The 21226-nt window shown below is 41.9% G+C and overlaps 1 protein-coding gene across 2 annotated transcripts in view; it reads left to right on the forward strand.

Annotated features, from left to right (window-relative positions):
• Nucleotides 1–21226, forward strand: part of LOC140211005 (haloacid dehalogenase-like hydrolase domain-containing 5) — a 39128-nt gene that overhangs the window by 3426 nt on the left and 14476 nt on the right. Inside the window, exons 2-4 of one of the 2 annotated variants that reach the window (XM_072280345.1) lie at nt 8806–9003; nt 14825–14937; nt 18588–18681. In XM_072280345.1, the coding sequence (XP_072136446.1) occupies nt 8806–9003; nt 14825–14937; nt 18588–18681 (405 nt within the window). The remainder of the gene's footprint in view (nt 1–8805; nt 9004–14824; nt 14938–18587; nt 18682–21226) is intronic. The other variant, XM_072280346.1, reaches the window with a different exon arrangement.

The raw sequence follows: 21226 nt of genomic DNA on the forward strand, positions 1-21226 counted from the left end.
ATCTTGAAGTGAGATAATTGGTTGTGGGAACAGCTCAAAAGATGAGTATAATTATCCTCTTTTGTTCAAGAGCCTGATGGTTGCAGAGTAGTGACTGTTCTTGAAGTTGATGGTGCAAGTCCTGAGGTTGCTTGATGGCAGCAGTGAGAAAAGAGCATGATCTGGGTGCTGAGGATCTTTGAAGGTGGATGTTACTTTCCTACGACAGTGTTTCATGCAGATGTGAACTCCGAGACCATTCATCTCGAAGTCCAGGGCTGATGCCACACACCCGCGGCCGGTTAAAGTTTCATGTAGATGTGCTCAATGGTTGGAAGGGCTTTATCCGTGATGTACTGGGCCAAATCCACTGCCTTCTGTAGAATTTTCCACTCAAGGGCATTGGTGTTCCCATACCAGGCCGTAATGCAGCCAGTCAGTACACTTTCCACCACACATCTATAGAAGTTTGCCAAGGTTTTTGATGATAAGCTGAACCTCCACAGACTATTATGGAAGCAGAGGTGCTGTCATGCTTTTGTTGCAATTACATTTGTATGATGGTTCCAGGACTGGTCCTTTGAGATAGTGACACCCAGGAATTTAAAGTTACTGACCCTCTCCACCTCTGATCCTGAGGTCTGGCTCACGGACCTCTGGTTTCCCTCTCCAGAAGTCTGCAATCAGCTCCTTGGTCTTGCTGACATTGAGTGAGAGGTTGCTGTCATTACACCGCTCAGCCAAGTTTTCAATCTCCCTCCTATATGCGGATTCATCACCCTCTTTGATATAGCCCACCACAGTGGTGTCATCAGCAAACTTGTATGTGGTGTTGTAGCTGTACTTAGCCGCACAGTCATAGGTGTAAAGCGAGTAGAACAGGGGTCTAAGCTCACATCCCTGAGGTGCTCCTGTGCTGATGGAGATTGTGGAAGAGATGTTTTTGCCAATCCAAACTGACTGGGGTCTACAAGTGAGGGAATCCAGGATCCAATTGCACAAGGGGGTATTGAGGTCCAAGTCTTGGAGTTTACTGCTGAGTTTCAAGGACATGATGGTATTAAATGCTGAGCTGCAATCGATAAAGAGCATCCTGATGTATGCATCTTTGCTGTCCGGATATGCCAGAGAATTACAGAGTAAAGTACAAGTGATAATAGTACCAGGGAATTACAGAAGGTGCTACAGTTAGAGAGAAAGTACAGTGTAGGAGATAATAAGGTGTTTTATTCCTGTTTTATGGAACTGGTGGTCTGAAGCTAGTAGCATTATTGCCTATTTGGTAACTCTTCAATATAGAATAAAGTTCTGAAAGGGCTGCAGAAGCAGAATGTCGGGGGATATGTTCGTAACTCATTGAAAGTGACAGGACAGAGCGAGAAAGAGGGAATGCTGCCGGTAAGGACTTTGTACGTTCTCCCGGTGACCACGTGGTTTCCTCCGGGTGTTCGGGTTTCCTCTCGCAGCCCACAGGTGTACTGGTTGGTAGGCTAATCGGTCACTGTAAATTATCTTGTGATTAGGCTAGGGTTGAATCAGGGGATTGCTGGGTGGTGCGACTTGAAGGGCGGGAAGGGCTTATTCCACACTGGCTCAGTAAATAAATAAGGCATGCTCAATTCTAGGCTGAATAAAGGCACAGAATATAACTATAGGAAAGTCAGGCTTTCCTGACGAAGGGTCTCAGCCTGAAACGTCGACTGTACCTCTTCCTATAGATGTTGCCTGGCCTGCTGCGTTCACCAGCAATTTTTATGTGTGTTGCTTTAAAAAAAATGGTTCAGAATCATTTCTGGTTACCTGTCCTTATAGGAAGGGTGTGAAGGGTCCAGAGGGGAAAAAAAATCTAAGAATGAGATGGGAGATTAGAGTATCAAAGTCTGAGACTGCTTTCTTTGGGGAGTGGAAGGATAAGGGGTCTGGATAGAGTGGATAGTTGAGGCTGAACACAATGGTGCTGTGGGGGGGGGGGTTGGTGTTGGACTAGCAGACACGAATCAATTAAGGAGAGGGAAATTAAGAATGCAATGAGGAAGAATCTTTTTTTTAACGTGGTGCATGGTGGGAATCTAGAATGCATTGCCTGCAGCTTAGACGGAGAGATCTGTTATGACCACCAGAAGGCAATTGGATGGTGAAGCAGTGAAGAAAATGCCAGGAATTGAAATTAGTGAGTGGGACTGGTAGAGAGCTAGCACAGACACAATGGGCTGAATAGCCTGGTTCTCTGCTGCAGCTCTTATATGATTCTGTGAAAACTATTTCTCTGTGACTTCGAACTCTTTTAGCCTACAGTCAATAGACAGTAGGCCATTCAGCCCTTCGAGCCAGCAGCATCATTCACTGTGATCATGGCTGATCATCCACAATCAGTACCCTTTTCCTGCCTTCTCCCCATATCCCTTCACTCTGCTATCTTTAAGAGCTCTATCTAACTCTTTCAGTCCATACAAAAAAATTGAGATACCCATAACGAGGAAGTAGAGAAAGGATTGTGAAAGATGAACTACTTGACACAGGTTAGAATCCTTGTCTAATTCGAATAATAGGGCTGTAAATTTTCTGGGATTGGGAGCTAATGGCTGTATGGTGAGTACAGCAGGTCTTCTGGGCCTTGGCAAATGGTGGAATCCTCAGTGAGTTTTAAGAACTGAGGAGGAATTGGAGGTAGGATTGGTGAGGTGGGTGAGTTAGAGTCAGATCAGATTTGGAATGAGAGTTAAGGCCAAGATGAAGCAGGAGTGGAGAAATCAAGAATGTGAAAAAAGTTATAAAGTAAAACTAATTTTACATATTCTTAAACAATTAGGCACTTGAAGGAATGAGAGGACACAATATAATTTGTTCCATTTCTGGATCCAACAAGCTGATAAATACATTAGCAATTATTCATGATGTTAAAGATGTATTTGTGTTCTAACCTCGAGACTACTTTCTCAGGAATTTAGTTTGTAAATGCCCAGTTGTAAAAAAAATAACAGGAAGAGGAAGCGGGTGCAGGAGGCCGAGGCCATTTTGTAACTATAAGGTAAACAAAGGATGAGACTCAAAGGATGACAGGAAATTCTGTTCCTCTTGTTCAGAGAGTTTATGTAAACTCATCATCTTCATCAAGGTGGGGCACTAATAGTGATGGAATTGCAATTGGTTCATTATTCTCAAATGTATGGAAATACAGTGAAAAGCTTGTCTTGTATACTGTTCATACACATCAAATCATTACACAGTGGCGTGTGGCCAAGTGGTTAGGGCATTGGACCAGTGACTTGAAGGTCGTGGGTTCGAGTCCCTGCCAAGGCAGAGCGTGTGTCCTTGAGCAAGGCACTTAACCACACAATGCTCCAGTCTACCCAGCTGAGAATGGGTACTGGCAAAAATGCTGGGGGTTAACCTCGCGATAGATTGGCGTCTTATCCGGGGGTGGGGGTTGCTTCATGCCACAGAAACTGAAACCAGTATATGGCCCGTGAATCTTTAACCTTAAATCATTGCACAGTGTGTTGAGGTAGAACCAGGTAAAACAATCACAACGCAGAATAAAGTGTAAATGCAGTGCAGATAAATAATAAGGTGCAAGAACATAATGAGGTAGCTTGTGACTAAGGAATTGTTTAGTTGCCTTCTAACGGCAGGGTAGAAGCTATCCTTGAGCCTGGTGGAATATGCTTCCTGGCTTTTGTAAGTAGGGTGATGGCACCTTTAAAGCTGATAGGAAATGATTGTGGACTTTAGGAAGGTACAGATGAACCAGTCCCGTCTGTGCATACATGGTTCCTCCATAGAGAGAGTTAAGTGCACCATGTTCCTGGGAGCTCACATCACCTGGTCCCTCAATATCACTTCCCTGAATAAGAAGGAACAGAAGTGCCTCCACCTCCTAAGGGAACTGAGGCAAGCGAGGCTTTCCCTGCCACCCCATCCCACATCTTAACTGGATTTTACAGAGGACCATTGAGCGCATCCTGACAAGTTGCTTCCCCATCTGGTATGGGAGCAGCAGAACATCGGACCAGAAGTCCCTACAAAGGACTGTGGGAACAGCTGAGGGGATCATAGGGGTCTCCCTACCATTCATCGGGGACATTTATCAGGAGTGCTGCATACACAGGGCCCTTAATATTATCAAGGATCTCACCCATCCATCCAGCATCCTCGTTGACTTTCTACCATCAGGCAGGGGACTCTGATGCATAAAGACAAGAATGGTCAGGATTGGATACAGCTTCTTCCCTCAGGCCATTAGGCTTCTGACCTCCCTGCCACATCACATTCAAAGTGTCATCAGATAATTTATACTTTATTATCTCTTTTTGTATTTCCACATTTTGTTATCTTCTGCACCTTGGCTCAATGCCCAAGTGGTGCGGTCTTTCATTGATTCTGTTAGGTTATTATTCTATAGATTTATTGAGTACGCCCACAAGAAAATGAATCTCGGGGTTGTGTATGGTGACATATATGTACTTTAACTCTTGTATTTGTTTTATTTTTCCCAGCAGAGAGTTTGCCAACTTGTAACTCTGTAATTGTGGAGAAAGCTGAAAATGGGTCCATTTTATATGAGAATGTTACTTTTATAAATGAAGTGGGTTAGCTGTGAATTTCTGCTTCTGTGCTGAATAATTCACACTTTTGTACCCTTCAAAGTGAATAAGTTGTAATATAAATGAACAAGAAATTGCTGGTTGAGACTATTGACAATCAGAAATTTTAAATCTGGAGATTTCTGTTTTAGGAGAAGTATCCAATTGTCTAAACCGCTAGACTTTATCTGATTACTAAATACAGTTTCATCTGTGCATGAAAATCGGTCTCTCTGATCATCTGCACACAAAATGAGAAGATAAATCTGTTCTGACTGGTGTGCCTGTTAAATGACAGCAAACTAACAGAAAAGCATAATAGAGCGGCTCAAGTCAGATTGATTCATCTGCCTGATTGCACCCACTGCGAGGCATTTGTCTTCTTAAAGTAAATCAGACCATTGTGCGTAATAGCATTGCTACTGATTCAATAGCAGAGATAATTTGATTTTTCAGCTGAAGTTATTTAACTATTTTGAGTGAAATAGCTTTCAATAAAAAAACACAACTAGATATTGTTTTGTTTCACAAAAATGTTTTCCATGGGTTGTATTGAACATATTGTGCTGTGTATTATAATTCTTATGGAATACTTCCATAAATGTATAGTGGGGAGTGTATTGACTGGCTGCATCACAGCCTGATATTGCAAGACCAATGCTCTCGAATAGAAATACCTACAAAAGGTAGTGGATTTGGCCCAGTACGTCACAGGTAAAACTCTTTCAGCCATTCAGCACATCTACGTGAAACGCTGTCATAGGAAAGCAGCATCCATCATCAGAGATCCCCACCACCCAGGCCATGCACTGTTCTCACTGCTGCCATCAGGCAGAAGGTACAAGAGCCTCAGGTCTCGTACCACCAGGTTCAAGAACAGCTACTACCCCTCAACCCATCAGGCTCTTGAATAAAAGGGGATAACTACACTCATCCATTGAGAAGTTCCCACAGCCAATGATCTCACTTTAGGGGCTCTTTATCTTGTTATTTCATATTCTCGCTATTTATTGCTATTTATTTATATTTGCATTTGCACAGTTTGTTGTCTTCTGCACTCTTGGTAGATTGTTCAATGTTTTTCTGAGCATGCTCACAAAAAAGAATCTCAGGGTTGTATACGGTTACACGTATGTACAGTATTTCAATGACAACATTTATTTTGAGTTTAGAATACTATGGACTGTGATGCTCACTGCAGCACATATACATGGGACCTACTGAGGGGAGAAATTAAGGGTGTGAACTAGTGAGTTATTGTTTCAGAGGTGCTAAATATTAAGGTTTGCAAGCAATTGAAGGGATATCACTGGGCTTTGAAAACAAATAGAACAGCTGGTTCTGGAAAGAGAGCACTAGTGTGTGCTAAAACCAGAATGAAATTGATGAGAGATTTGCGGTCTTCTTAGGCAGTTCCTCAGGTTCGAGAATAACTTGCTACTACTCTAGTTTTGTGGGTTACAAGATGGCTAATGAGGACAGTGTGGGAACTGCAAATTCTTCCACTGCCGGGGCAAGACATATAATTTCCCCCTTACGTGTGGACTCGATGTTCTTTGCACCATCTGGAATGCTTCTTCTCCACCTTGACCAACCATGGGCCGGAGATGAACGGGAACGAGTTTGGGTGTTGCATTTCATTCGGGAGGCTTTCATCACATTCTTGAATCTTTTCCTTCATTCGCCTGGCAACCCCTCCTCCTCCGAGCTCAGAATAAAGCGTCTGTTTCGGGATGCTGGAACAAAGGCACCCGCTCTTCAAGAGTTTGTAGCCCATTAAGTAGAGTTCTGGCCAAGGGCTCCATATGGGATGAACTGGTGTTGGCATGGGGGGAAGAAGGATGAAGGACCTGTTTATGTGCAACATAACTTGATTCTAAATCCAGGCTCCTGACAAAAGCGCAGATTTATATGACATTAGGAATATGACAGTAATCCTTATAACCACAATTGCTGTGTGCTTGTTGCAGTTTAAGTGCTATTAGTAAATTTCATCATTTTTTAACTTTTATGCTAGTTTGGATAATTGAATTTATTTTCTCACTTGTGAATTGTATTTACGTTTTTCCAGGGTTGGAAGTGTCACATACAGGTGGTTTAGAAAAATCCAGCATTCTGTGTGGCATACTTTGTACCAGGAGTGAACATGTGTAAGTGCTCAATAATAAGCAAATGCTTTGAGAGGCTGGTCAAGGATTACATCTGCAGCTTGCTACCAGCCAAATTAGACCCCTTATGATTCACCTACCGACACAACTAACGTCGCAATGGCCACTGTTCTACTTACTGTCCTTACACATCTGGAGAAGAAGGATGCTTATGTGAGAATGCTGTTGTTGGACTGCTGTTCAACATGCAACACCATAATTCCATCCAGGCTTGACAGGAAGCTCGGAGACCTCTGCCTTGTGCAACTTGATCCTGGACTGTCAGATCGTCGGCAGGTGGTAAGAGTGGGCTGTCTCACCTTTGCCCCTCTAACCCTCAGTACAGGTGCCCCTCAGGGCTGTGTACTAAATCCTCTCCTTTACTGCCTGTATACCCATAATTGTGTTGCCACCCACAGCTCTAATCTGCTAATTAAATTTGCCAACAACACTACATTGATTGGCCTAATTCTCAAACAATAATGAGGTGGCCTACAGGGAAGAAGTCATCTCTCTAACACAGTAGTGTCAATAAACAACCTCTCCTCGATGTCCCAAAAACAGAGCTGCTGGTTGTGGATTACAGGAGGAATGGAGATGGGCTAACCCTTATTGACATCAATGGATCTGGGGTTGAGAGAGTAAACAGCTTCAAGTTCCTCAGCATCCACATCACCGAGGACCTCACGTGGTCTGTACATACCGGCTGTGTGCTGAAAAAGGCACAGCAGCTCCTCTTTCACCTCAGACAGTTGAGGAAGTTTGGTATGGGACCCCAGATCCTAAGAACTTTCTACAGGGGCACAACTGAGAGCATCCTGACTGGCTGCATCACTGCCTGGTAGGGGAACTGTACTTCCCTCAATCGCAGGACTCTGCAGAGAGTGGTGCGGACAGCCCAGCGCATCTGTAGTTGTGAACTTCCCATGACTGAGGACATTTACAAAGACAGGTGTGAAAAAAGGGCCCGATGGATCACTGGGGACCCGAGTCACCCCAACCACAATCTACTCCAGTTGCTACCATCCGGGAAACGGTACCGCAGCATAAAAGCCAGGACCAGCAGGCTCCGGGACAGCTTCTTCCACCAGACCATCAGACTGAGTAACTCACGCTAATTTGAGTGTATTTGTACATTTTATTGACTGTTCTATTTATTATAAATTACTATGAATGCACATTGCACGTTTAGATGGAGATGTAACGTAAAGATTTTTACTCCAAGTATGTGAAGGATGTAAGAAATAAAGTCAATTCAATACTAAGTTTGATACCAGTTCTATCATATCGTCAATATTGCCAATTTAACCTAATTGAGTTGATTATTTTGGCCACTTTGTTAGCATTCCCTCCCATTCCATCCCAGCTTACTTTCATATCTACGTTGTCCTTAGCCAGGATAACCCTTTCAATTTGTTTGGTCAACCATATATTTGATCATTTATTTATTGAGATACAGCATGGAGTGGCCTTTTGAGCCACGCCACCCAGCACCCCACTGATTTAACCCCAGCTCAATCACGGGACAATTTACAATGACGAATTAATCTACATCTTTGGACTGTGGGAGGAAAGCTATGTAGTCACAAGGAGAACATACAAACTCCTTACAAGCAGTGGGGGGAATTGGGTCGCCTGTACTGGAAAGCAAAGTGCTAACCACTAGGCTACCGTGCTGCCCCACATCTAATATCTGCTGATAACTCATTTTTGCTGGAGGAATATGTGATTCTCCAAAGAGGCATAATACAATATTACATAATAAGTATAGGAATTTTAATTTTGTGGATGAACTAGTCATGTGAAGGTGTTATACATTACTGGAGTATTTGAGATATTGTTTCAAAATGTATTATTAAACCCTTAAGCGTATACATCCATTTAAAAAGTTTCATATGATTATTTCCAAATGCTTAAGGCTAACCAGTTGCACTTTTAATGGTCTGGTAGTAACTGAGATACCTCATCTCATTTATAAAAACTATATAGATCATGGATGATCTGTTTGTAATTAGAATTTGTTTTTAGTTTTCCTGTTGGACATCCCAAGACATTGTTGAAGACTTTCGTAACTTTTCATGTGCTCCATTTTCTAGCCCACCTTTGGCCTCCTTGTTGACATTGATGGAGTGTTGGTGAGAGGAAAAACACCCATACCGGCCGCCAGGGAAGCTTTCAAGAAGATAGTGAATCCCAAGGGGGAGTTTTTAATACCTGTTGTATTTGTCACAAATTCAGGAAATTGTGTCCGGCAAACAAAAGCTGACCAGCTAACTAGAGTATTGGGAGTGAAAGTAAGTACCTCGGATTGGTGCACTTTAAAGGTGTTGAAATGTGTGGGTCTTGTGGATTTAACCAATCGGGTTAGGACTTGTCGCCTTTACAGTGATGATCATGTTTCCTGTAAATAAAAACGCTACCGTTCACTGGTCGCTAATAGTCCCCTCTTTCCATTATTAAACTTGGCTTTTGCCTTGTGTTTGTTCTAAAGTCATTTGATTTAGTTAGTCTCCATAATTCCACCCTTTGGCTCCAGGGATCATGTTCCTATTGTTGCTACTTATTACGACCAGAGTTCAAATGTTTTGGTGAACATAGTAGTTCTTACATCTAGTCTTCAAGTATACGTAGCATTGGTGGTACATGGAAGCTGGTAAGGGAAGCACTATATAAGCACTATTTAAGTGCACATGTGATGTATTTTTACACAGTTACCTGTTTTTGTTAATTGGGGGGGAAGATCTTGGGGAACAAAGTGGATAACTCCTTCATTTGGTCAATGGCTTTGGTCTTACATATATGAGCAATCTCTTTGCTGCTAGATCATAGTTGTACAGTGCTACAGCACAGAAATAGGCCTTTCAGCCCATCTAGTCTGTGCCAGCCTGGCCTTCTGCCTGGTATGTCAAGTCAAGTTTATTGTCATGTAACTATATACATGTATACTGTCAAACAAGACAATGTTTCTCTCGACCAGGAGCACAGTAGTACATGTAACACACAATAACTTATGAAAGTGAGGATAAAATCTACCGATGAATTACACATAAATAAACAAAGTACATAAATATTGTAAGGAAAAGAACTGATTAATTGGTGACACTTCAAATGTGATGCGGCAGGGAGTTCAGAAGCCTAATGGCCAGGAGGAAGAAACTGTTTCTCATCCTGACCATTCTTGTTTTTATGCATCGGAGTCTCCTGTCTGATGGTAAAAAGTCAAAGAGGATGCTGGATGGATGGGTGGGATCCCTAATAATGCTAAGGGCCCTGTGTATGCAGCACTCCTGATAAATATCTCGGCTGGATGGTAGGCAGACCCCTGCGATCCTCTCAGCTGTTCTCACAGACCTTTGTAGGGACTTCCAGTCGAATGCTTGGCTGTTCCCGTACCAGCGATGCAGCTTGTCGGGGTGCTCCCAATGGTGCTCCTATAAAATTCAGTTAAGATTCAATTAAGTTCACGTTAAATGAATTAATCACAAACTCCACTCAGCTGTTTTTGCTACCGCATGTGACTAACACACAAGTGGAGGATTGGTGACCATCCAAGGGCATAGAGAGGCTGATCGAACATGAAGTCACATTATATGCTGTTGAGTATCCAGCAGGTTAATGAGCTGTGGGGAAGCACAAACTGGGAGCCCAGTATTCTGATCTGATGAACCAAGTGTGGTGATGAAAAGTTGAAGATAAATTCTGGGACAGAGGCAACTAACTTGGCAAATATTTTATAGAATTTGTAACTTTCTTGTCAGTTAATGGTCAAAGTTTTGATTTGGGATTGGTTGAAAGTGATGCCTCGAGGACACTCCTTGAGGTATTGTAAAATGTATGGACCTGCTCTTAAGTTGTGGCTGGTAGCATAATGGAAATAGATTTGGGAAGCCAATTTTGCAAGTTTTAGCTTTAGGCACAAATAGGGTGACATGATCGACCTTTTCAAAAAGCATCGTACAGATGGGAAGGTGATGGATGCAGGCTGGTCTAAAAAAAACACACTCAGATATCAAGCAAATGAGATTGAACAAGGCAGATTGGAATATTGTTTTTGATTTGAGATAGCAATAAATGTAGTCCTGATTTTCATAGTCATAGAGTTATAGGAAGGACACTTGACACTGATTTTGGAAGGGGTGTATTTTATGGGTGAAAGTCATCAGAAAAACAAACCTGCTGTTAAGGTCTGAATCCTTAAATTTGATTGAAATATGCCAATGATAGCAGTTGCATTTAGCATACAAGGGACTGCACCTATATTTCCGTCCTTTAATGAAATTCCCTCACCAACTCCAACCTCAGCCTTGCTACTCTAGTCCACCAGCTTTGGCGGCTGGAGTAGGTTTTAATTTTCTGATTTTGTGTATAACACTTCACACACTCTCATGTACACATTCTGGTACCTCGGTCCTCCTGTTAGACAGCTTTTTGTTTTCTTTTTTAAAATTTCTAGTTACCGGCTGGTGGCGCAGTGATGTCAGCGCCGGACTCCGGAGCGAAGGTTCCCGAGTTTGAACCCAGTCGGGCTGCTCCCGGGCACGCTTTCCATCTGTGCCGGGCTGAGTGTCGGGCCCGCAACTCGGCCTGGTAAAAAAAACTGCACTGTGAGAAGGACGTGGGGCACCACTCACAGAATCTTTCCTCCAAGACAGCCACTTGAAAAGTGGTCGCCAAGGCTCTGGCAGAGTATGGCACACAATAAAACGTTACTTATCAACCCCTCTTCATTTTTTTTTTAAACTTAGCTTGAATAAATTTAGTCCAACCATTGAGACTGCAAACGTCGGTGTCCATGGTGAGGAATAGGGGTTGGTGTGCTGGTTCGAGTTGGATTAGAGTTCAGTAGCTAAAGTGTTAGTGAGCCGCAGAGCACCAGAGAGAATTATTAGTTATTTAGCCCAAAATCTAATTTCTATTTATGGTATGTGGTAAATAGAGCATAAAGTCATTGCTTAATCAGCATAATACATACAGAATATGCAATGTCATGTTGTATTGTGTGTACTTATTGGGTAAATGAAGGTTGAATATTGTGTGGAGTAATATTAATAAAAGAGATGTGACTAATTTGTAGTGCATTTTTAGTGTCTTATTTGTACTTCCAAGATAAGTGCTAGAAAATGTAGCTGATCTTTACAGCCTGGGTTTAAAACAATTAAAAATAGTATTGCTGTTTTGCATGCACTTAATTTGTTCACTTTATTTCAGCAGATTGCTGCTAGCAACCTATAGGTTACACTTGGATCTTCACAAGTATGACTTTTTTTTGCTCTCAGGAAAGCCACAGGATTCACGTGCACGTTCTCGGAATGGGAAAAAAAAAGTATTTCCTCTGAAGCAGTTTAACTGGAGGGTTTTGACCTCTTACAGAGTCAGTACTTCTGCAGGGGTGGCATGGTTACGGAGTGGTTAGCACAACACTTTTCAGTACCAGCCACTGGGGTTCAATTCTCACCGCTGTCTGTGAGGAGTTTGGACGCTCTCCCCGTGACCACATGGGTTTCCTCCGGGTGCTCCGGTTTCCTATCACAGTCCGGTCCAAGGAAGTACCGGTTAGGAGATAAATTGGTCATTGTAAATTGTCACCGATTAGTCTGGGATTAAATTGGGAGATTGCTGGGTGGAGTGGAAGGGCCGAGTCCACACTGTATGTCAATAAATAAATAGATAGACAGCACAGAGCTACAGTGGGACTGGAGTTCTGAAAATTGGGTGAGCTTTTTTTTTTGAAGACTAGAGAGAGGCTTGAAATACAGTGATGGGCAACTCTGGGAGAAGAGGAATTGGTGGAATAGCCTGTTGGTGTTTAGCAGCAATCTGGGAAAAAAAAAGTTTTTTTTTGCTTGCTAAACCACTCCAGTTCTGTTTTGAGAATGGATGCACAAAGCTAAACTTCCAATGGTAATCGCTTTAAAGGAATAACACCATTTGTGATGGCACAAACTGACGGTAAACCATCTTTAGTGAAGACTGAATCTGCACAGCTATGGGAGAGAAGGACTAGCTGGATTATTCTGTATTGAGCTAGTACTGAATTGATGAGCTGAATGGCCATCTTCATTCTGTAACGATATTTCTGTGATTCCATGTCACCCTTGCAGCAAAACTACTCGAATATTATATCCACCCAGTGAGTGTGTGTGTGTTCTTTCAGAAAGTGTTGGGAGAACAGTAAATTATCCTTTCTCTTTACTACATTCACATGATGTTTTACTCTGGGACAAGTCATTTACAGAGTTGGCCCTCATTTTATTTCAGCTTAACAATCCAAATGTGAAAATTTGAAGTAAGAAGTGTTAAAAGGAGGTGACATTGCAGCGACCTACAATGTTTGATACTCATCGTGTTGGAGAGACAGAAGTTACTAGGCATCTAAGAACTTAACATTTTGTCCCTATGACAGAATAAACAACCCAAGCTGGTAGGAAATAAAAGGTATAAAAAGGGGAAGCGTAGGAAGATTTATCAGTGGAGATGAAAACCTGTTGGGAGTCTTCTGACAGTGTGTGCACGTATATTGCAAACATTCCTTGCCGAGTGACCGGTCAATTGCAAAAATAAAACAAACTCGCTGATCAGAAAGACACCAGGCCTTTGCAATCTGTGACTGTCCTCAGTGCAGCGTCTATCGGCAAAATTTTTATGCCAATCCTATTACCACCGCCATTCATCTGTTAGGCTAGTGTGAAATAGGTGGCTTGCAGGGTGGGCTAGAGGAGCCTGTTCCACGTCGTTTCCAGAAAGAAACAAACAAATCCCTAGACATCTGTGCCGGGTGTTACAGAGCTGATAGTAGTAGGACCCACATTGGATATTGTTACCTCAGTTATAATGTAAAAAGAATCAGAATCAGGTTTAATATCACCGGCATATGTCGGCAGCAGTACAATGAAGTACATGATAAATAAATACAGAGAAAAGAACTGAATTACATTAAGTATATATGTCCATTAAATAGTTAAGTTAAAATAAGTGGTGTAAAACAAAAAACAGAAATAAAAATTGTAGTGAGGTAGGGTTCATGGGTTCAATTTAGCATTTGGATGGCAGAGGGGGAAAAAGCTGTTCCTGAATCGCTGGGTGTGTGCCTTGAGGTTTCTGTACCTCCTCCCTGATGATATCGGTGTGATGAAGGCATGTCCTGGGTGGTGGGGGTCCTTGATGATAGACGCCGCCTTCCTAAGACGCCGCTCCTTGAAGTTAACCCAGATACGATGGCGGCTAGTGCTCATAATGGAGCTGACTAATGTTACAACTCTCTGAAACTTCCTTTGACTTTGTACAGCGATCCAGCCAGTCAGCATTGTATACGGGATTTATCATCCAAGTATAAGGAAGAGGAAGATTGTTTTGATTCACATGTTAAATAGCAATATGTAGATATTAATTTATTAGCTTATGAAACAATTTAAATACATTGCTTAGAATTAACGTTAAATTAGAATGTAATTATTTTTGTTTCAAAACATGTTAGTAAACTGGCTGCCTGATTTTTATCGAAAATCTCTGCACTAATCACATAGTCACAGTTTTGTTATTTTAGTCTAATCAGAGCAATCCCGCATACAGTATAGGGAACAGACAGTACAGAATTTCTGATCCAATGAAGGGCAGTTAAAGAAGGATCTTAGCCCAAAATGTTGCCTGTTTATTCTTTTCCATAGGTGCTGCCTGGCCTGCTGAATTCCTCCAGTGTTTTGTATGTGATGCTTTGGATCTCCAGTGTTGCCCACTTTCTAGTGTTTAAGGAACTCCATTGGTTTAACTGGGACGGATAAGGTGAAGACAATCTCCTTCAAGGGAACCTTCAGTATAGGTACTTTAACTAGGCTGAGCCCAACTCTTAATTGAGACCTAACCAAAAGTGAACTCGTACCAATTCGCAAATTAGTTTGTAGAATGAAAAAGTTTGAGAGTGAATAATATTCTACTGCACAAAAGAAATTCATACATATTGTAGGGCATGGGGCCAATAAAGGGAACATAGCTTGTTTAAAGATTTTGATACTCTTTCATTGTTGTGAGAGAAGGAAGTTAATTTGAATGAGCTAATTTGCAAAATTTAAGATTTTGCTGTAAGATACTCATTAATTTTATTTTGTATATATCTTGCAGATTTCCCAGGACCAGGTTATGATGTCTCACAGTCCACTCCAGATGTTTAAACGCTACCATGACAAGAGTGTTCTGGTGTCAGGGCAGGGGCCAGTCATGGACATCGCTAAAAGGTATCCTTTTTGAAAAAATTGCCAGGATCATTGCAGCAAGTATTTTTATTTTGTGTGTGTGTGTTTTAGTCTATGAACTCTGAACATCTACAAAGAGCATCTTGAAAGTGTGTGGGGAGCAGAGCTTTACATATTCGATTCAGTTCTGATATTTTAACATTTTTGAAGATATAGCTACTTGGGGGTATAAAAAGGAATCACTACTGTGTTTTATCAAAGGGCACTTAATAAGGTGCTATACAAAGGGTTGTTATACAAAACCAGGGCTAATGGGGTTGGAGTATTGCAAGAACTAAGAATTGGTTTGCAGACAGGAAACGGAAAAGGAATCATTTTTATCCTGGCAGGTGGTTACATGGGATGAGAACTGGCCCTTAGCTAGTCTACATTCTTGTTCAATGATGCATTACACTGTCCTTTCCTATCTTTTTGTAGATACAAAGCTGTTAGGAAAGGTGAGCATGAGGGCAGGTACAGGATCTACAAAATAATCCAGAATCGGAATCTGGTTCATTATCACTGACTTAATCATGAAATGTATTGTTTTGTGGCAGCAGTACAACACAGGCGTAAGAAATAAGTTACAATTAAGACAATTAAATAGTGCAAAACAGGAATGAATAGTGAGGGAATAAATCATAAACACGAGATTCCGCAGATGCTGGAAATCCAAAGCAACACACACAGCAGGTCAGGTAGCATCTATGGTAATGATTAAACGGTTGGCGTTTTGGACTGAGACCCTGCTTTAAGACTGGAAAGGGAGGGGCAAAACATCAGAATAAAAACATTGGGGGTGAGGGAGGACGATAGCTGGAAGGTGATAGGTGAAGCCAGGTGGGCAGGAAAGGGAAAGAGCTGGGGAGGAATGAATCTGGTGAGGTAGTGTTCGTGGGTGCATAGATCATAAAGAAATCTGATGGCAGAGGGTATGATGCTCTTCGTAAAACACTGAGCATTGGTCTTCAGTCTTCCTGATGGTAGTAATGAGAAGAGGGTATGTCCTTGATGCTGAGGGTCCTTACTGATGCCACCTTGAGGCACCATATTTTTTTGGGAAGGCTTGTGCCCATGATGTAGCTGGCTGCGTCTACAACATTCTGAATCCTCTTACGATCCTGTGCATTGGCGCTTCCATGTCGGACTGTGATGCATCCAGTCACAATGCTCTGTAGGATTCTTTGACAGACCAAATCTCTTCAAACTCTGAATAAAGTATAGCTGAAGTACACAGAAGCTTTGGCGTAACAGTAGTAGGAATACACTGCCAATCAACCACTTGCCCATTGGCCCCAGCAGAAGAATCCTCCCTGGCACCTCCAAACACACTCATCCAGAGTTTTAGCAAGGCTGCTTAGGTTTCGAGACACGGCCCAAGATATACTGGCCTTCAAAACTACAGGAAAACACCTCAGCCCTGTGAAAGTTAGCATATAAATGCAAGAACATCGCTAAAACGTTTGAGGTGGTAAACCTGGAAGAGTTGCAATAAAACTTCCTTGTGAGCAGAACTATTTGGAAACTTGCCTCTTATTAGCTTCTCTATGTGAGTTTCTGCAATTTACCTCAAAAGTGCTGATGGAGTGTTAGGATCAGTAACTTCTCCACTCAGTGGGTGAGCTCCTTCGGTGATTTACTGACACTAGCAAACACATTGCTTTTCTCAGAGAAACATTATCCCAGTTATCCCAACAAAGGTTACAGACTAACCTTCTCTCAGACTACTTCTGTTTTTTTTTAAAAAGTTGCAGGAATTTGATATGATTTTGAAACAATGTGTGGGAATATATTATTCTATTGCTAACTAAGAAAATGGTAAGGGAATGTTGACAAATTTCTCTTTTGCACATAAAAGTTTTTTAGAACTTAAAATGCTTTATTTGGTGGTCATTGAGGCGAAAGTTGTAATTCAAATGCCAAGCATATAAATGAATAAGATGAAAATTACTGATGTAGGTTGAGAAACACAATGCTTTCCGGTACCAACGACCCGGGTTCAATTCCTGACGCTGCCCGTAAGGAGTTTGTACGTTCTCCCTGTGACTGCGTGTGTTTCCTCTGGGTGCTCCAGTACCTCCCACAGTCCAAAGATGTACTGGTTGGTAGGTTAATTGGCCATTGTAAATTGTCCCGTGATTAGGCTAGGGTTAAATCGGGGGTGGGGGGGGGTGGGTTGGGGGGGAAGAGGTCGCTGGGCGGTGCAGCTCAAAGAGCCAGAAGGGTCTATGCTGTGTGGTATCTCAATAAGAAAATGGAAGCTTTAGTCTGAGCACAGCTATTGTGAATGTGACAACTTCACAGAATGATATCATCTCCATTCTCTTTCAAAGGCAAATCCCAAAATAATAAGGACATTTCCCAGCTGAATAACATTTTTTGTTTTTTTTTTAAATGTGGTATTCTCTTTGTGTGCAGTCTGTGCATTTTAAAAGTATTTTGAAACTTGTCAGCAACATCGGAGCCTGACAAGTGTTGAGTACTGAGATTGCTTAATGTAATCCAGGTCCGCAATATGTGTGATGTACATGCACAAAGCTGCTAGACATGCAGTACACATGGTGTCAATCTGCATTTAACACATGGTTGATACCAGCTGCATAATGTTTCTTCCTGCCAGCAAAATCCATGAACCGGTTCGGCATCAAACACTGGAAATAGCCCTGACCAGAGATTTACTACCTGCTCTCGTCACAGCACCAATTCCCACCTGAGGCACTTCACAGGAACCCAAGGCCTTGATCCTTAATGTTCCGTTTTGTCTTCTCATCTGGAGTGATCATGCTCATATTGGTCTTGTTTCGCTGATGTGGCTATGACTCCATAGATACCCTCTGACCATTTGCCCACCAGTCTTTGCCAGAACAACCTCGGATTTTCATCTGACTCCTTTCTCCCTCCAACTAACATAAACTGTTATTTTTTTTTTCGACTAGCACTGCTGCACCACAGGAAAAAGTGGAGGGAAGAAAAGATTTTTATAGCATCTGTGAATTTTGAGAATAACTAAGGCTTTTAACTTTAGTTCTCAATCATTGCTGTATATAGGCACCTTTTACTTTGGACATACAAAGTGACTTTGGTCTTGGGGTTAAAACATTTCGAGGTTCTTAATGGGAATTTATTAAGCTAGGTGTGACACTGAGGCATGCAACTTTATTTAAGTTGTTGTGAGAGGTTCAAACGAAAATTAGAGAAATTTAGGAAGCAACTACAAAGCTCAAGACACAGCCAACAAGTTTGTAGCAATGGGAGTCTGCAAGAGGCCAAAATTGGAGGTGGACAGAGATCCTGGGGAATTTCTGAGAGTCAATGGAAATCTGCTTGTAAAACCTTATTACAGTTATGGTGTTGTACACTTTCTCACCAGGCTGTACCCAGCTCTAGTCACCACAACTGGTACTCCTCACCACCGCCTGAGCAATCCACTGACATTTCACGGTTCTTCCTTTTAAAAAGTTTTATTTTGGAGATTCATGATTTAATATTAAAGTTTTTCTATCCAAGTCACTCAGATCACAACAATTATTTTAAAAGTGTCATTTAAATGACATTCCCTCCCCCTTCCTAATTCTGGCACTCTGGGGAAAGTTCACTGTTAGCTATTTGCATTTTATTCTAACTAAAATTATGATTCTTAACTCCCAGACCAGTATTGGTTTTACTCGTGTTATTACCATAGAAATGTTACGTGAGGCATTTCCCTTACTGGATATGATGGATCATGATAGAAAGCCTAAATTGTCGGTAAGTGTTGGTTTTACTTAAGCTTGTTAGTTTCAGTTACTGATGATTGCTCCAAATGGACACTTTTTTTAAACTTTGAAGATTAATTTTTTTTCTTAATTACTCTGAGTTTCTTTGTGTGAACGTGTGGCAAATTTACTGCACATTCCTCTTACTAATTAGATTTACGCCAATTTGCCAAGGTTAGCAAATGATCACATTGTTAGCAAAGTTATTAAATTATTGCTAGTTACAAAACAAAATTATAGAATTCTAATATTTGTTATTACTTAAGTGTTTAATGTTTCTGCTGCTATTAAGCCACTTGCTAACCAGTGGAACCGATGAAAAAGTTCAGCAGCCTCTATTGCATTGATCATTGTAATCTTTTCTGACACTGCAGTGTGCTAAGCTACCTTTATTGCGTGAAAGTTCTCTTTTCACAAAACAGCTTGGAGCCTTTCATAGCAGAGTCTGTATTTTATACACTCAATGGTCACTTTGTTAGGTACAGGAGGCATAAACTGGCCACAGAGTGTGTGTTTGACGTCTTTTGCTCCTGTAGCCCATCCATTTCAAGGTTTGATATGTAGTGCATTTAGAGATGACCTTCTGCACACTATTGTTGTAACCATGGTTATTTAAGTTACCATTGCCTTCCTGTCAGCTTGAACCAGTCTGGCCATTTCTCCTCTGACCCCTCTCATTAACAAGGCATTTTCACCCACAGAACTGCTGCTCACAGGATGCTTTTTGTTTCTCACACCATTCTCCCCAAACTCTAGATACTACTGTGCGTGAAAGTCCCAGGCGATCAGCAGTTTCTGAGATACTCAAACCACCGCATCTGGCACCAACAAACACCCTATGGTCAAAATCACTTGGATCACACTTTTTTCTTACCACTCTGATGTTTAGTTTGAACAACAAATGAACCTCTTGACCATGTTTGCATGCTTTTATGCATTGAGTTTCTGCCACATGATTGGCTAGTTAGCTACTTGCATTAACGAGCTGATGTACCTGTATACCTAATAAAGTGGCCACTGAGTGTAATTGCAATGTTACTGGAACACCTTCAAAGGAAGATGGAATAATGGAGTGGCCTAAAAATTCAGCACAAGCACATTAAAGTAGCATTCCCTTCAGTAATAGTGTTCACCCAGATCACATTGAAGTAAAACCCGTGTAACATTAGGTTGGAGCAACCAGTATAGATGCAAAGCCAGCGTTGTATCATGTAATGGGCCATAAGTTAACTCCCCATTAAGTTCTTAATTGTATTGCTAAAAACAAAATCTAATTAATATTCCTATAAGATTGATTTAATTTGCTACAACAATGTATTTTTATGTGCTAATGCTGATTTTGAACTCTTTTTTTTAAAAAAACAGTAAAATTGAACAAAAAGATGTATTCCATCCTTTGGCAAATGCAAACACCGATCTCCATGCATTAGCACTTAGAGATGCACTGCTTGGCAGCGATACCCATAATGGGTGCCATGGTATTCCATTTCTGCCTCCTTGTGTCCTCACCTACCACGGAGGCAACCATTCACAATCCCGTCATGATCTCTCGAGCAGCACACCTGCCTGTGCCCTGCAGCCAGCTCCTTCAGTTCATCCTGAGCGGCAGTCTGAGACCGGACATCTTAAGGCAAGGGCTTTCCAGGGGTCATCAACAGTATTGTGCTGACTTAATGGAAAATGGAGTAGCCTTCCACTAGACCAGGGGTTCCCAACCGGAGTCTGCAGACTGCTTAGCTAATAGTAGGGATCCATGGCATAAAAGAATCGGGAATCCCTCAGCTGATAGACAACAGCCGCAAGGTCACACTGCAATGCAATCTGAGGACTTTGAAACCCACATATGAGGTAGTGATACATGAAAGGCATCATAGTATTAATGTACACCCTAGAGTGTAAATCTCAATGACAGTGATGCTTCTCTCCCTGATGGGCTAAATGCCTTTTACACTCAGTTAGATGTACGGAATGATGTGCCGGCAAGGAAGGGCCCCCCCCCTCGCTATCCCCCCTTCCCCGTTCTCCCGAGGAGCAGGCATTCTTGTCTGGCCACAGCTGATGTGAAGAAGACTCTAACCAGAGTCAACCCACAAAAAGCTGCGGGGCCTAATAATGTACCTGTTTGGGTGCTGAGAGATTGTGCAGCCCAGATAACAGAGATTCTAACAGACATCTCTCTGGAACAGTCCACTGTCCCCTCAGGGTTCAAGATGGCCGCCATAATCCCAGTGCTCAAGAGGGAGACAGTTCCTGTCTCAATGGTTACTGTCCAGTGGTACTGGCCTCAACAATAACAAAGTGCTTTGAGCGGCTGGTTGTGGGTCACATTAAGTCACATCTGCATGCTAAATTGGACCCTTTCCAGTTTACTTGTTGCTCAAATTGGTCCTCTGGTGATGCCATAACCTCTGCACTCTACTCCGTCCTGTTCTACTTAGAAAATGGTGCCTCATATACCAGGATACTTTAGTCATAGTCATACTTTATTAATCCCGGGGGAAATTGGTTTTCGTTACAGTTGCTCCATAAATAATAAA

The sequence above is a fragment of the Mobula birostris genome, chromosome 16 (assembly GCF_030028105.1).
Source record: "Mobula birostris isolate sMobBir1 chromosome 16, sMobBir1.hap1, whole genome shotgun sequence".
Taxonomy (NCBI): Eukaryota; Metazoa; Chordata; class Chondrichthyes; order Myliobatiformes; family Myliobatidae; genus Mobula; species Mobula birostris.